Source organism: Geotrypetes seraphini, chromosome 3, assembly GCF_902459505.1.
Source record: "Geotrypetes seraphini chromosome 3, aGeoSer1.1, whole genome shotgun sequence".
NCBI classification, from domain to species: Eukaryota; Metazoa; Chordata; class Amphibia; order Gymnophiona; family Dermophiidae; genus Geotrypetes; species Geotrypetes seraphini.
In genome coordinates this window covers 184,976,661-184,992,973 of record NC_047086.1, presented here as the reverse complement: position 1 = coordinate 184,992,973, position 16,313 = coordinate 184,976,661, and the positions used below count along the sequence as shown (strand labels likewise).

Sequence of the window (16,313 nt, the reverse complement as noted above, 5' to 3'; positions counted from 1 at the left end):
GTAATAAAAACGTCAGATATCTGCCTCCAGAACATCAGCACCTGGCAGCCTGGCATAGGAAAGCCTAGTAGAGCTGCACAGAGGTGGCTTAAGTGGTCTTGGGGGTGGGTTAGTGAACCATGGAGAGGAGGTTCTAGGCCCATAAGCCACTCTAACCACTGCATGCATGGTGAAACATGTGCACGCCCAAAAACCCTTATGTACTGCCATATAAGTGGCACTTGCAGACATAAGGGCTATTGGGGTGGTAGACAGGTGGGTCTAGTGGGTTCTGGGGGGTGTTTTGGGGTGCTCACCATGACCTATAAGGTTGTTGTGGTGAGATGTGTATGTGACACCCTTTTTGTGAAGTTCACAGCAGTGCCCTGTAAGGTACCCCACTACTCTGGTGCAATGTTTGGGTGTCCAGTCCATCACTTTGCCTGACCCCGCCCACATCCAAAAGGTCTTTTTCTAGGCATTTTTGACTTGGATGAATTTTTGGATGAAAATGGAGTATAAAGATAGACAACTTAGCGGTCTGGATGATCAGATGGTTGGACGTACAGGTGGACGATTAAACAAATTTAAAAAAAAAAAAAAATTTCGAAAATGGACTTTTTCCATGTCGGACTTTGTGCGACTAGCGACTTAGGCCCAAAATGGATTTAGACGTATATTTTGATTATGCCCCTCCACATTTTTATAGAGACAAAAAAGGGAACTATGAGGACATGAGGAAAATGGTGGGAAAGAAACTCAGCAGCAGCTCAGGGAAGATGGCGACCGTAGAAAAAGCTTGGTCCCTACTCAAGAACACGGTGCACAAAGCACAGAACTTGTATGTCCCCAGGTTTAGGAAAGGGTGTAAAAAGAACCGAACAAAAAACCTGGTGTAGATCACAAATGCAGTGAAAAAGGTGATAAGCGACAAGAAAGCATCGTTCAGAATATGGAAAAAGGACCAAACCAAGGGCAACCAGGATGAACACAAAAGGCACCAAAAGGAATGTCACCGAGTGATAAGGAAAGCAAAAAGAGAATATGAGGAGAGACTGGCAGAGAAAGCAGGAAACTTCAAACCATTCTTCAAGTATGTGAAGGGGAGACAACCGGTCAGGGAGGAAGTGGGACCCTTGGATGATGGAGACAGGAAGGGAGTGGTGAAAGAGGAAACAGAGATAGCTGACAGGTTAAACAAGTTCTTCTCGTCTGTCTTCACGAGAGAGGACACATCCAATATTCCAGAACCCGAGGAGATCTTACATGGAGACCGGGATGGGAAGCTGGCCAAACTAGAGATAAGCCGGGAGGACGTCCTCCGTCAAATAGATAGACTAAAGAGCGACAAATCACCAGGTCCGGACGGCATTCACCCAAGGCTACTAAAAGAGCTGAGAAACGAAATAGCAGAAACATTTCGCCAAATATGTAACCTTTCCTTAGAAACAGGGGAGATCCCAGAGGACTGGAAAATAGCAAATGTCACACCCATCTTCAAGAAGGGATCAAGGGGTGACCCGGGAAACTACAGGATGGCGAGTTTGACCTCGGTCCCGGGAAAGATGATGGAAGCACTGATCAAGGACACCATCTGCGATCACAATGGGCAGCTGAAGGCAAGCCAGCACGGCTTCTGCAAGGGAAGGTCATGCCTCACGAACTTGCTATACTTCTTTGAGGGAATAAACAGCCAGATGGATAAAGGGGAATCCATAGGCATCATTGTTCTCCCTGGAGAACAGGAGACTTAGAGGGGACATGATAGAAACCTTCAAAATCCTTAAGGGCATAGAGAAAGTGAATAAGGACAGATTCTTCAAACTGTGGGGAGCCACAAGCACTAGGGGTCACTCGGCGAAATTGAAAGGGGACAGGTTTGGAACAAATGCTAGGAAGTTCTTTTTTACCCAGAGGGTGGTGGACACATGGAACGCGCTTCCGGAAAATGTGATAGGCCAGAACTCTGTTCAAGGAGGGTTTGGATAGGTTCCTAGAGGATAAGGGGATATAGGGGTACAGATATAACTTGAGGTAGGTTACAGAAGTGGTCAGAAACCACTTCACAGGTCGCAGACCTGATGGGCCGCTGCAGGAGCGGACCGCTGGGCGAGATGGACCTCGGTCTGACCCAGTGGAGGCAACTTCTTATGTCCTTATGTTCTTATTTACCTGGACTTCCAAAAAGCCTTCGACAAGGTACCCCACGAACGGCTGCTAAAGAAGCTGTGGAACCATGGGGTACAAGGGGATATCCACCGATGGATCAAACACTGGCTGGCAGGCAGGAAACAAAGGATTGGAGTAAAGGGCCATTACTCAGAATGGCGATGGGTCATGAGTGGAGTCCCACAGGGATCGGTTCTGGGACCACTCCTGTTCAACATATTTATAAATGACTTGGAGACAGGGACGAACTGTGAGGTTATTAAATTTGCGGACGACACCAAACTCTACAGCAAGGTTAGAACCAAGGAAGACTGTGAAGACCTGCAAAGGGACTTAATGAGATGGAAGACTGGGCAAGGAAATGGCAAATGAGTTTTAACACTGAGAAATGCAAAGTCATGCATGTAGGGAAAAAGAACCCGATGTTCAACTATAAAATGGGGGGATCATTGCTGGGGGTGAGCAACCTTGAAAGAGACCTGGGGGTGATGGTGGACACAACACTGAAAGCATCAGCACAGTGTGCGACAGCCTCAAGGAAAGCGAACAGAATGTTGGGTATCATCAAAAAGGGTATCACGACCAGGACGAAGGAAGTCATTTTGCCACTGTATCGGGCAATGGTGCACCCACATCTGGAGTACTGTGTCCAGTACTGGTCGCCGTACCTCAAAAAGGACATGGTGGTACTCGAGGGAGTCCAGAGAGGAGCAACAAAACTGATAAAGGGTATGGAAAACTTCTCATACGCTGACAGATTGGAAATGCTGGGGCTATTCTCCTTGGAAAAACGGAGACTTAGAGGAGACATGATAGAAACCTTCAAAATCATGAAGGGCATAGAGAAGGTGGACAGGGACAGATTCTTCAGGCTGTGGGGAGCCACAAGCACAAAGGGGCACTCGGAGAAATTGAAAAAGGACAGGTTTAGAACAAATGCTAGGAAGTTCTTTTTCACTCAGAGGGTGGTGGACACATGGAACGCGCTCCCGGAGGCTGTGATAGGCCAGAGCACGCTACAGGGGTTCAAGGAGGGTCTGGATAGGTTCCTGAAAGAAAAGGGGATTGAGGGGTACAGATTAGAGAATGACACGGGGAAAAAATCTGTCCCCGTCACCGCCCCGTCACCGGCCCACCATCCTCTGCACCGCCCCGTCACCGCCATTCCCTTCACCGCCCCGTCACCGTCACCGCCATCCCTTTCACCGCCCCGTCACCGCCACTGCCATCCCATTCACCGCCCCGTCACCGTCCCCTCTGCATCCATATAAGCCTTAATACTGTAATATTTAGCTTATTCCTTTCTTATAAATCAAAGTTCCTGCTGCTGAACTAGAGAAAGAGATGTTCAGCTGGCAGGGCTTTGTTTATAAATTTTTATCAACACAACTAATATACTATTTTATCCTAAAGCAAAAAATAAATAAATAAATATAATTTTTTTTTCTACCTTTGTTGTCTGGTTTCTGCTTTCCACATCTTCTCATTCAATTCCTTCCATCCACTGTGTGTCTTCTCTCTGCGTCTTCCACTTGCTGTTACTGTGCCTCTCCCTTCACCCCCCCCCCCCTCCAATTGGTCTAGCACCCATCTTCTTCCCTCCGCTCCCCCATAGTCTGGCATCTGTCTTCTTCCCACTCTGTCTTCCACATTTCCCTTCGGGGTCTGTTCCTCTCCACCCTCCTTCAATGTCTGTCCTATTCCTTTCCACCACCACCCTTCCCTCCCTCCTTTACCATCTGTTCCTTTCTACTACCCTTCAGCTCCTCTCGCGTGGCCTATCTATATACCTTCCTCCCTCTTATTTTCATGGCACGTTACAATGTAATTTGTGCAAGCCACTGGAGCCTGCAAGCTCGGTCCCTGTCCCATCCCCACAAACCATCTCGCTTCTGTGCTCCTATTTTCTCCATTTCTAATATCTCCCCTATGTATCTGTCATTGCCCCCCCCCCCTGTGTCCATATACCATCCCCATGGCATGTCCCCTTTATGTCACTGTCCCTATGCCACATGCACATAATTTTCCCTCTTTCTGTTACCTTCCTGTGTCCAGATTTCCCCTATCTTCCTCTTCCATACCAGTGTGTCTCTTCTTTTCAACCCCATCTAGCTTTTTTCCCTCTTTCTTCCCCTCCCCCCCCCCTTGCTTCTAGCATCTGGCTCACCTGCCTGTCCTTCCCTTTCTTTCCTGCTGTGGGTTTTTCTTTCCGTCTTCATCTCCTTGGCCCAGAATCCTTTTCCCTTTCACTCCCTCCTTCCAATTTGAGCCGGGAACACGAGCGATCGCACGGTCCCCGCAGCCACCACCCGCCTGCCCAATCGATCCTACTGTTTAGCCAGCTCTCTCCCTTCTCCTCACCTTAGTTTGTAGGTTTTGTTTTTCGGCGACATGCATGCTTTCCCAAAGAGCCGCGCACGCGCGGCTGCTCAGTGTTCAATCTTCTGCTCTGCTGCAACTTCCTGTTTCTGGTTGCGTCAGAGCAGAAGATCGAAACTGAGCAGCAGCAGGTGCGCAGCTCTCTGATAGCGTGCGGGTCGCCGAAAAAGAAAACCTACAAACTAAGGTGAGGAGAAGGGAGAGAGCTGGCTAAACAGTAGGATCGATTGGGCAGGCGGGTGTGTGCTGCGTGGACCGCGCGATCCTTCATGCCTCACTGCGGGAACAAGACCATTCACCGCCCCACGGGCGGTAAATGGCCTTGTCCCCGTCACCGCAGCGACTGCTAGTTTTCGTTCCCCGTTTCGGCGGGTGACCCGCGGCTAAAATGCGGTGGCCGTGGGTAAACCGCCACCGTGTCATTCTCTAGTACAGATAGAAGTGGAGGTAGGTTACAGAAATAGTCAGAAACCACTTCACAGGTCGTGGACTTGATGGGCCATGCGGGAGCGGACTGCTGGGCACGATGGACCTCTGGTCTGACCCAGTGGAGGCAACTTCTTATGTTCTTATGTTGTATGTTATATTCATGTATGTTTTAACATTATGATTGAATTTTGTGAGTCGCTTAGGTATAAGTGGGTAAGAAAATGTTTAAATAAATAAATCTTCATGTGGCACACGTAAGTGGTTGTCCTGCTCACGCTCCACCCATGTCCTGCACATATGAATGCCCCCTTTGTATTTATGTACTATACCACTTACATAATAGTGCCCAACAGTTTTGCTGACTCTTAACTAGCCTAATTGTTAATGCCTGAGATAAAATTTAATGTGGACAAATGCAAAGTGATGCACATTGGGAAGAACCTAAATCATAGTTACCAGATGCTAGGGTCCACCATGGGAGTTAGCGCCCACGAAAAGGATCTGGGTGTCATTGTGGACCAGGGGTGCCCAAAAGGTCGATCATGATACCAGGCTCCGTGATAGACTCGCGTTGTCTTTGCGTTCTCTCAGTTTCCCCGACGCTGCAAAAGCCAGGCGCTTTTAGCCACTGCACAAGTGCCGGGCTCACAAGCCTCCTCCCCGACATAATTTCTGACTTCGGAGAGGAAGTTCCGGGCCAGCCAATTGCTGCCTGGCTGGCCCGGAACTTCCCCTCTGATGTCAGAATTGATGTCGGAGGAGGAGGCTTGTGAGCCCGGCACTTGTGCAATGACTGCACACGCCTAGCTTTTGTGGTGTTAGGGAAGCAGGGAGAAATCGGCGGTGGCGGTGGCTGGGGGAGGGGGCAGGCAGTGGTGGCTTGGGGGGCAGGGAGAGAGAAAGAAAGACACAGAGCTTCATGCTTCCTAGAACTAAACAGGCTGCTGTTCCTTCAATGACCAACTAACAGTGCTGCCTTCTCTGGAGAGAGACAAGGAAGAAAGACAGACAGAAAGAAAGAAGGGAGCAGAGAGAAAGAAAAAAAGAAAGAAAGAAAGAAGGGGACAGAGAATAAAAGAAAGAAAGGGGAGGAGGGGGGCAGGGAGAGAGGAAGAAAAAGTTGGGGGAGGGAATGGAGTGTGTCGGATGGCAGGGGGCAGGCAGGGAGAGAGGAAGAAAAAGTTGGACTCATGGAAGGACAGAGAAAGATGCTGGTTGGGGAATGGAATGAGGTCTGGAGGAGAGGAAGCATGTAGGAGGCAGAAAGAAGAGAAGAACTAGTGGATTCACAGTCAGAAGGAACCGCAGCCAGAGACTCATGAAATCACCAGACAACAAAGGTAGGAAAAATTATTTTATTTTCAATTTAGTGATCAGAATGTGTTCGTTTTGAGAATTTATATCTGCTGTCTATATTTTGCACTATGGCCTCCCTTTTACTATACCGCAATAGTGGTTTTTAGCGCGGAGAGCCTATGAGCGTCGGGAGCAGTGCGGGGCATTCAGCACAGCTCCCTGTGCTACAAACCGCTATCGCAGTTTAGTAACAGGGGAGGGGGTATATTTGTCTATTTTTGTATAGTTGTTACTGAGATGACATTGCATATTTTAAAGTCATCTGCCTTGTCCTCTTTGAAAGAAACCCCAAATATAAATTATAATTAATATTTTCTCTGAGTACAGTGTGGTTTGTGTTGTTTAAAAATTTTATTGTTGGAGATTCTCGGAGAGAGCGAGAATTAGAAGGCCTTGAGCATGCCCAAGCAAGAGGGAGGATCTTCGGGCACCGGCACCGGCATGTCCTGTGTGTTGGTGCTGGAGCCGGTGCCAGATCGGGATAAGAGATTGTGTTTGGGTGGGTGGATGGGTGAGTGGGGGATGCCGGATTGTGGTGGGGGGGGAGGGGGTGACGCGAGCGGGGGGATGCCGGATCGCGGGGGGGGGAGGGGGCTCGCAAAGCGAGTCAATGCTCGGTTTGCGAGGCATGATTTGCGGGAATGTTTTGCTCGTCTTGTAAAACACTCGCAAACCGCGTTACTCGCAAACTGAGGTTTGGCTGTATTTAGTGGAGTATGGAATAATAGATAAGACACAAAGTCATGTTCATTTATTGCAAAAATATTGTAATACCTTTTACACAGTGTTTCACTTTATTGGGTATATAATTCATTTGGGTGTATTGTATATGAGAGAGATTTTTGTGGATCAATGAGTGAAATCTGGAACCTATAAGGCTTGGGGGTCCTTTAATCAAGCTGCGGTAGGGGTTTAACGCGCGTAATACTGCGTGTTAAACCGCCTGCCGCGCTAGCCGCTAACGCCTGCATTTAACAGGCGTTAGTTTTTTAGCCGGCCATGGGGGTTAGCGCGTGATGAAATGTCCGACGTGCTAACCCCGCTAGTGCGGCTTGATAAAAGGACCCCTTGGAGTTACTCCTTGCATGCCAAGTTCTCTGAGCATGTTTCTGAGATCCTTTTTCCTCTCTTAAGGGTTCCACTCATAACTAGTAGTATTAGAAGCCGTTATAGATTATGCCTTGGCTAAAAATCTACCCCCCCCCTTTTTACAAAACCATAGTGTGGTGTTTAGTGTCGGCTGTGGCGATAACAGCTCCGACACTCACTATGAGCGTCGGAGCTGTTACCACCGCAGCCGATGCTAAAAACCGCGCTACAGTTTTGTAAAAAGGGGAGGTGGGGGTAAATTAGGTACACTGTCTTCTTGCACTTTAAGCAAGGGCAGACTGACAGTGATCTGGACCCTTGGACAAAAAGGTCACAAGCCCCTAACTAGGGTTACCAGACGTCCGGGAAAACCTGGACATGTCCTCTTTTTAGATGGACTTTCCAAAACCCGGTGTTTGTCCAGGTTTTGGAAAGCCCCTAAAAGCTCTGGCCGCATCTGGAGGGCCTCTGAGCATGCATGGATGATGTCACATGCATCCACGCATGCTCCAGGCCCTCCAGGCGTGGTTGGAGCTCCTCGCAAAGAGAGGAAGCTTTCCGGGGGTGGGGCTGGAGCCGGAACTGAGCGAGGCTAGGTCCGAATCGGGGCGTGGCTGGAGTTAGAACAGGGCGGGGTTATGTGTCTGGGTTGGGGTTTTTCTTAATATAGTAACTCAACCCCTAACCCCCTATCAAAAGTGATTAAACTAGATAGAGGTTAGGGCACAGTGGGCCTCCAACTGTTATGGGTTCTCAGGCATTGATCTATTGTCCCAGTGGTCAGACTGCCCCTAGCTCTAACAGATCCTGCAGGACATCAGTGTCTAATTCCCCCATCCCAATCCTAGCTGTATCAGTTATGTAGAGTGCACCATATGTCTTGCCGTACCTAGAACGACCAAGGTCACCACCAGCAGTAATGAAGAAACAGCCACATATACCCATCTAGACACTGGGCTGCCTGGAAGGGTCTCATCTGAAAAAAACAGAGAAACAGAGGAGAGGTTAGGAGGGCCTGTGGCAAAGTAGATTCTGTGTATCATCAGGGCTGTTTTAACCATCTAAGGCAGTGATTCTTAACCTTTATTGAGTCAAGGACCCTTTTAAGAATCTGATGAAAGCTATGGAACTCCCTTCCCCAGAAATATTCACATAATCAAAACTTTGCATGCAATGAATATAATGCATTTTATTTATCGAGATTTGATTGTCTCATACACATATGACATACACAAATTATTATTACACTTTAAAGTAAACAATCCCCAAAAAAACCCCACTCTTTTTTTATGCAAAAAGTAATAGCCACTCATTATAATTATGAAATACAATCCTCTTGTGCAAATTAAAACAGATCTACTACATTTTCTACTACCATTACTACTACTACTACTACATCTACTCTCGTTATCTGCGAGGAAAATCAACTGTACTAGGCTGTATAGTGAATATAAATGTTAATTTTTATCTGGTCCTTAAGGACCCCCTAAAACCCATCCATGGACTCCCTAGGGGTCCATGGACCCCAGGTTAAGAACCCCTGCTCTAAGGGCCCTGGGCAGACTTTTGTAGATGGCCCTCCCCGCCCCCCACCCCCGTCTAGCAACACAGCTTCCTTACCCCTGCCAGTGGAGTGACTTCCTGGTGAAAAAGCAGCATAGAGGCGCAGAGCTGCTGACTAAGCTGTGCCACTGATGACTGCCAGTCCCATCACTTTTGGTATGAACTTTTGAGGAGTTGTACTAGCAGAATCATCAGTATTGTGGCTTAGACAGAAGCGCTGGGTCTTTATGCTGCTTTATATTCACCAGGAAACAGTGGGGGCTGGCAAGAGAGGGGGAGGAGGAGGGAGGAGTGTAAAGAACCTGCTGAACCAGAGGAGAGGAGGGCAAAAAAGGAAGATGCTGGACCAGAGTGGGTTCTGTACCTAGAGCAGTGTTCTTCAACCTTTTGACACCTATGGACCGGTGGAAATAAAATAATTATTTTGGGAACCGGCACTAGTCCGCGGACCGGCAGTTGAAAAACACTGGGCTAAGTCGTGGGCCAGACCCCGCCCATCTCCATCCAATCTCTGCCCCAGACCCCGCTCCCATAATAATAAGAATTGTAGCCCCATTTTTTCCATTCATTTTTCATGCATACACACACATAATATACTTGTATTAACAACACATAATGGTTAACCACAATTTTTTTTTCTTTATTTTCATTTTATAGTTTTGACATAATTATTAGTCAAATCACAGAAATTATACAATACCAGTTCCAACATTGAAATAACAGAATAGTCTTTTTCTCATCATAAAGATGAAAATTAAACTCAAGTATATATATATATATATATATATATACTGGATTATAAAATTAGACTACACAAAACACACTGTATGCTTCTCAATATTCATTCCTACCAGAACACAGATAACCCCTATATGGGACCAAAAACTAAGGGGTCCTTTTATCAAGCTGCGCTAGCGGGGTTAGTGCGTCGGACATTTCATCACGTGCTAACCCCTGCGGCCGGCTAAAAAACTAACGCCTGCTCAATACAGGCGTTAGCGGTTAGCGCGGAAGGCGGTTTAATGCGCGGTATTACGTGTGTTAAACCCCTACCGTAGCTTGATAAAAGGACCCCTAAAAATACTAATAAATACAAACAAACCTTAAGGGTCAAGACTCTGCATGCAGTACAACTCCAGAGGAAAAGAAACAAATGCATGTCTTCCTGAACAGACAGCAGATGTAAATCAATCACTAAATTAAAAAATAAAATAATTCCTCCCACCGTTGTTGTCTCCCTCCCTCCATGCTGTACCTTGCCTTTTGGCCTGCCCCCCTCACTGGTGTTATCTTCAGGCCGGCCATGGGTAGCGGCTCCTCGCACATCCTGCGCCTCATTTGGAAGCCTTCCCTATGATATTGCAACGTCAGAGAGAAGGCTTCCAGATGAGGTGTGGGACGCGTGAGGAGCCAGTGCCCACGGCTTTGTGCACTACAGCACTGAGGAAGAGGGAGCCGGAGACATTTCTAAAAGCTAAGTCTCTCAAATTTGAAATATATTCTTAAGCTCTTAAAATATAAGCTTAAGTATTAATAATCAGCAACAGTCTTGACCTATATTGAACACTGCGATGATTGGGTGGTGAGGCGGTGAGACCTCTAGCAGCAGTCATGGCAGCCCTTTTGGACTCAGAGCCATCTTGGACAGGAGTGAGTGGCCTGCTAGACCACCAGGGACCTTAAAGTAGGTTTGGGATGGGGACCAACAAGAGGGTTGGAGGTTCAGTATGGGGTCTGAAATAGGGGTTGTTCATGGGAGGAGGGGGGTTCAGAAGGGGAGATAATCTTGTAGTGGGGTGTGGAACAAGGATTTTGGGAACATGATCAGCTAGATATTAAGATGATATTTATCTCACTTCCTGATTAGCAAACCAGCTAAAGTTAGAACAGCCTGTTTGCTGTCCTAACGTTACCTGGTTACTTAACCAGGAAGCAGGCTGAATACAAACACGTATTCGACTCGCTTTTCACATATCTTGGCACCAAGACCTGGACCAATCTCCTGACTGGCATCAGGATGGAAACATTCTACAATAGATTCTGGAAAAAAAATTAAAAACTCTCTTCCTTGAAAGTATACACACCGTAGACAACTAACTCAGTATATCTAATATCACTAATTCCCATCCGCTACTCAGCACAATCAAAGAACCTCCATTCTCTCATCTCTATTACCCTATTCATAATTCTGTCCTCCTCAAACCAATATAATGTAGTATTTTCATTCTGTAACTTGAAATATTGCAAGTCGCCTTGAAACTGTTTAGGCATAGTGCGACTCAGAAATACCAGATTAGATTAGAATATTGCTCCTGCCCAGTTAGCTACCAGCTCTGCTCCAATTCTGCCCCTGGACTGCCCTGGTACTAGCTTGCTAGTGCTAAGGTGGTCATACACAATATTCAGTGGTATTACCCACTTAAGTGCCACTGAATACTGGTGAATAGTCTGCTCAGCATAGCTTAGCCAGGTTAAACCATGCAGCTTTGCACTGTTCATCATTCTGCCTTGTCATTTCCTTGCCTCTTTCTCTATAAATAGTTTGGTCTTTTTTCCCCTTCACTAGCAGACTGATAATTAGAAACTTAGAAACATGACGGCAGATAAAGGCCAAATGGCCCATCTTAGCATTAAATTTTAGCTGCCAAATTTCAGACCATTCTTATTTATAAATGATCTAGAAATTGGAACTATGAACAAGGTGATTAAATTTGCAGATAGAAACATAGAAACATGATGGCAGATAAAGGCCAAATGGCCCATCTAGTTTGCCCATCCGCAGTAACCATTATCTCTTTCTCTTTCTGAGAGATCTCACGTGCTTATCCTACACCTTCTTGAATTCAGACACAGTCTCTGTCTCCACCACTTTTCTGGGAGACTGTTCCATGCATCTACCACCCTTTCTGTAAAAAAGTATTTCCTTTGATTACTCCAGAACCTATCACCTCTTAACTTCATCCTATGCCCTCTCTTTCCAGAGCTTCCTTTCAATTGAAAGAGACTCGACTAATGTGCATTTACATAGGTATTTAAATGTTTCTATCATATCTCCCCTCTCCCGCCTTTCTTCTAAAGTATACATATTGAGATCTTTAAGTCTGTCCCTATATGCCTTATCACGAAGCCCACATACCATTTTAATAGCCTTCCTCTCGACCGACTCCATCCTTTTTATCTTTTTGAAGGTGCAGCCTCTAGAATTGTACACAATATTCTTAATGAGGTCTCACCAAAGTCTTATACAGGGGCATCAATACCTCCTTTTTACTACTGGCCATACCTCTCCCCATGCCACCTAGCAACCTTTTAGCTTTCGCTGTCACCTTTTCAACCTGTTTGGCCACCTTAAGATCATCACATACAATCACACCCAAGTCCCGCTCTTCCGTCATGCACATAAGTTCTTCACCCCCTAATCTGTACCATACCCTTGGGGTATTGCATGACCTTGCATTTCTTAGCATTAAATTTTAGCTGCCAAATTTCAGACCATTCTTCAAGCTTTTCCAGGTCTTTCTTCATGTCATTCACACCATCTAATGTAATCTTCTATTTGTGCGTCGTTCATACCTATATAGGCTCAAGGCGACTTTAAAGAGAGGAGAGAGGGGAGAGGATGGGGAGGGAGGGAGGACGGGAGGGTAGGAGGGAGAAGAAGGGGAGGGGAGAGAAAAGAGGGGGGAGTGGATGTGGGAGGGGAAGGGGAGGAGAAGAGGAGAGGGTACAGGAGATTAAGTTTCGAACAGATGGGTTTTCAGTTTTCTTCAGAAGATGATGTGGCAAGGTTCAGTTCTGGTCATTTCTGTAAGGCCATTCCATCCTGGGTGTCTACTCTATTGCAGATTTTGGTATCATCTGCAAAGAGGCAAATCTTATCTGACAGTCCTTCAGCAATATCGCTTATAAAAATGTTAAAAAGAACAGGCCCAAGAACAGAACCTTGAGGCACACCACTGGTAACATTCCTTTTCTCAGAGTGATCTCCATTGACTACTACCCTCTGTCGTCTTCCACTTAACCAGTTCCTGACCCAGCCCGTCACTTTGGGGCCCATCCCAAGAGCACTCAATTTGAAAAATAAGAAGATGGGAAGCAATTTACAGTGACTTTAGGCTGGGGATCTAAATACAAAGCACACCACTAGGCTATGAATTCAGGCAGAAAATAAAACTTTCCTAAAACTGTAAACAAGTCATGATATCTCATCTTCCAAAGACAAATTCATAGCTCGGGTTTTGGTTTTCTCAGCATAGTATATTATGTTAAAAAGACATCTGTTAAGCCAAATTCTTTGAAAGCTAGAAAAGAAGTGCCTTTTAGGGAGAAGTGAATTGATAAGTAAGACGTAGGGAGTAGCAACAACAAAGAATATTTTCAGCGTCCAAGGTCTTCTGTGGTAGAGGACTGTAGAGAAGGCTGTGCCAGTCTGTGATTGTTTGCTGACAGCTCTGAAAAAAATTCAGGTGGCCTAGAGGTTAGAGCAGCTGCATCAACACCCTGAGGTTGTGAGTTCAATTCCCACTGAGGTTCCTTGTGACCTTACTGGGTAAGTCATTTAACACTTCATTGCCCCAAGAACAAAATAAGCAACTGTTCTCTAGGCTTCTGTGGCTGGCATCATGATCGTTGCAGTTGTCTGGATTTTGCCACATCTGGGTAGGCAGAACTAACAGTACAGCCATCATGCTGTGGCTTTCTTCAGGGTATGTGAAGAAACCACAGCATAATGGCTGAAATGTCAGTTCTACCTACTTAGATGTGGCAAGACCTGGACGACTGTAACAATCAAAATATGTAAACCACTTTGATATTAACCACATAGAAAAGGCAGTGTATCAAGTCCCATCCCCTTTATATTCAGATTTGATGTCAATTTTAATTGTTATAAATCTCTGCAGTAAATAGATTGTTTTAGCTTGGAAACCATAGAACTTGTTATAAGAACATAAGAATAGCCTTATTGGATCAGATCAATGGTCCATCAAGCCCAGTAGCCCATTCTCATGGTGGCCAATCCAGGTCACTAGTACCTGGCCAAAACCCAAGGTGTAGCAATATTCCATGTGGCTTCCCCCGTGTCTTTCTCAATAACAGACTATGGACTTTTTCTCCAGGAACTTGTCCAAACCTTTCTTAAAACCAGCTACGCTATCGGTTCTTACCACATCCTCTGGCAACACGTTCCAGAGCTTAACAATTCTCTGAGTGAAAAAAATCTCCAATTAGTTTTAAAAGTCTTTCCCTGTAACTTCATCGAGTGCCCCCTAGTCTTTGTAATTTTTGACAGAGTGAAAAATCGATCCACTTGTACCCGTTTTACTCCACTCAGGATTTTGTAGACTTCAATCATATCTCCCCTCAGCCGTCTCTTTTCCAAGCTGAAGAGCCCTAACCATTTTAGTCTTTCCTCATACGAGAGGAGTTCCATCCCCTTTACCATCATGGTCGCTCATCTTTGAACCTTTTCTAGTGCCACTATATCTTTCTTGAGATAAGGAGACCAGAACTGAACGCAATACTCCAGATGAGGTTGCACCATGGAGCGATACAAGGGCACAATAACATTCTTAGTCTTGTTAACCATCCCTTTTTTAAATAATTCCTAGCATTCTATTTGCTTTTTTGGTCGCCGCCGCAAATTGGGCGGAAGATTTCATCATATTGTCTACGATGACACCCAGATCCTTTTCATGGGCGCAGATCCCCAAGATTGACCCTAGCATCTTAGCTACTTGTATGCTACCTGTATATTTCATTTTGGAGCATAAAGACAACTAGAGTACTTGTGTCCTAGTTCATCAGAAAGCCTAACGGGGATTTATTCTGTCCTCCTGTACAAAAAAAAACAAGTATTATCTAATATAATAAAATGGTAGACGCGCATGCGCACTAAAAAAATCGTGTTCCCTGAGATGTCCCGAAAATACGAGTGCGCATGCGCGCCTACAACGTCACCACAGCCTGCTCTCCGTCTCCACCTCGCGCCGCTGCAGGCCCCACACTCGCAACTCACACATCCGCTGCAGCCTAGCAACTCCGACCACAACCTTCCACCCTCAACCGCCTATGCCGGCTCAGGCTGGCGCGTTGAGGAGTCGGAATGCAGACCCGGAAGAGCGAAGGAAGCCTCACACTGAGCAACTGTATTTACACTGTGCAACGAGCCTCTGCCACGGTCCCGGGTTCCTCTCAGCCTACCCTTCTCGCGGTCTGGCCGGCTACCTTAGTCCTTTGCCGCCGCCGCCACCCCCTTCCCTTCCCTACCCGCGGTCGACAAAACTCTTGCCTCCAGCAGCCGCCGCAGCACTGTAAACACGCTGCTTCGCGGCCTTCATTTGCTCTTCCGTTTCTCTGATGACGTCATCAGGGACATGGAAGAGCAAATCGGGGCAGTAGAGGCCGCGAAGCAACGTGTTTACAGTGCTGCAGCGGCTGCTGGAGGCAAGAGGTTTGTCGACCGCGGGAAAGGAAGGGGGTGGCGGCGGTGGCAAGGGACTAGGGGAGCTGGCCAGACCGCGAGAAGAGAAAATCGCGTGGGCCACGAAGAGACAGGGAGGAACTGGGAAGAAGGAAGAGGGAAAGGGGCCTGCTTTGGGGTAAGGGTGTGCTTGGAGGCACACAGCTTTGCTTGGGGGGGAGACAGAAGGGGGGCCACGGAGAGACAGGGAGGAACTGGAGCTGGAGAGGGGAAGGGCTGTGCTTGGAGGCAGACAGCTTTGCTTGGGGGGGGAGACAGAAGGGGGGGGGGCCACGGAGACACAGTCAGGGAGGAACTGGAGGGCCAGAGGGAAAGGGGTCTGCTTTGGGGGAGGGGTGTGCTGGGAGGTAGATAGCTTTGCTTGGGGGGGAGAAAAAATGGGGGGCCACGGAGAGACAGTCAGGGAGGAATTGGAGGGGTAGAGGGAAAGGGGTCTGCTTTGGGGGGGAGGGGTGTGCTGGGAGGCAGACAGCTTTGCTTGGGAGGGGAGACAGAAGGGGGACCACGGAGACACTGTCAGGGAGGAATTGGCAGGGTAGAGGGAAAGGGAGCTGCTTCGGGGGGGAGGGGTGTGCTGGGAGGCAGATCATTTTGCTTAGGGGGGGAAGACAGAAGGGGGGCTACGGAGAGACAGGGAGGAACTGGAGGGGGAGAGGGAAAGGGGGCTGCTTTCTAGCACCCGTTAATGTAACGGGCTTAAAGACTAGTATATATATATTTTGTTTGAACAATTAACCAAATGCTTACAAGCAACTAACTGCAGGGAGTCACAATGCAAAGAATGTACCTAACACCATTTAAACCAAGCTCCGCCTGTGGTGCTTAAGAGGATGTGAAATGAGAATGGATGTCTTCTGCAATGAGTCAC

The 16,313-nt window shown here is 47.0% G+C and overlaps 1 protein-coding gene across 3 annotated transcripts in view; it reads right to left on the bottom strand.

Annotated features, from left to right (window-relative positions):
- The window catches only part of AMHR2 (anti-Mullerian hormone receptor type 2), a 139,678-nt gene that overhangs the window by 82,766 nt on the left and 40,599 nt on the right, over window positions 1-16,313 (bottom strand). For all 3 annotated transcript variants that reach the window (XM_033939718.1, XM_033939717.1, XM_033939719.1), the window contains exon 4: window positions 8,291-8,377. In XM_033939718.1, the coding sequence (XP_033795609.1) occupies window positions 8,291-8,377 (87 nt within the window). The remainder of the gene's footprint in view (window positions 1-8,290; window positions 8,378-16,313) is intronic.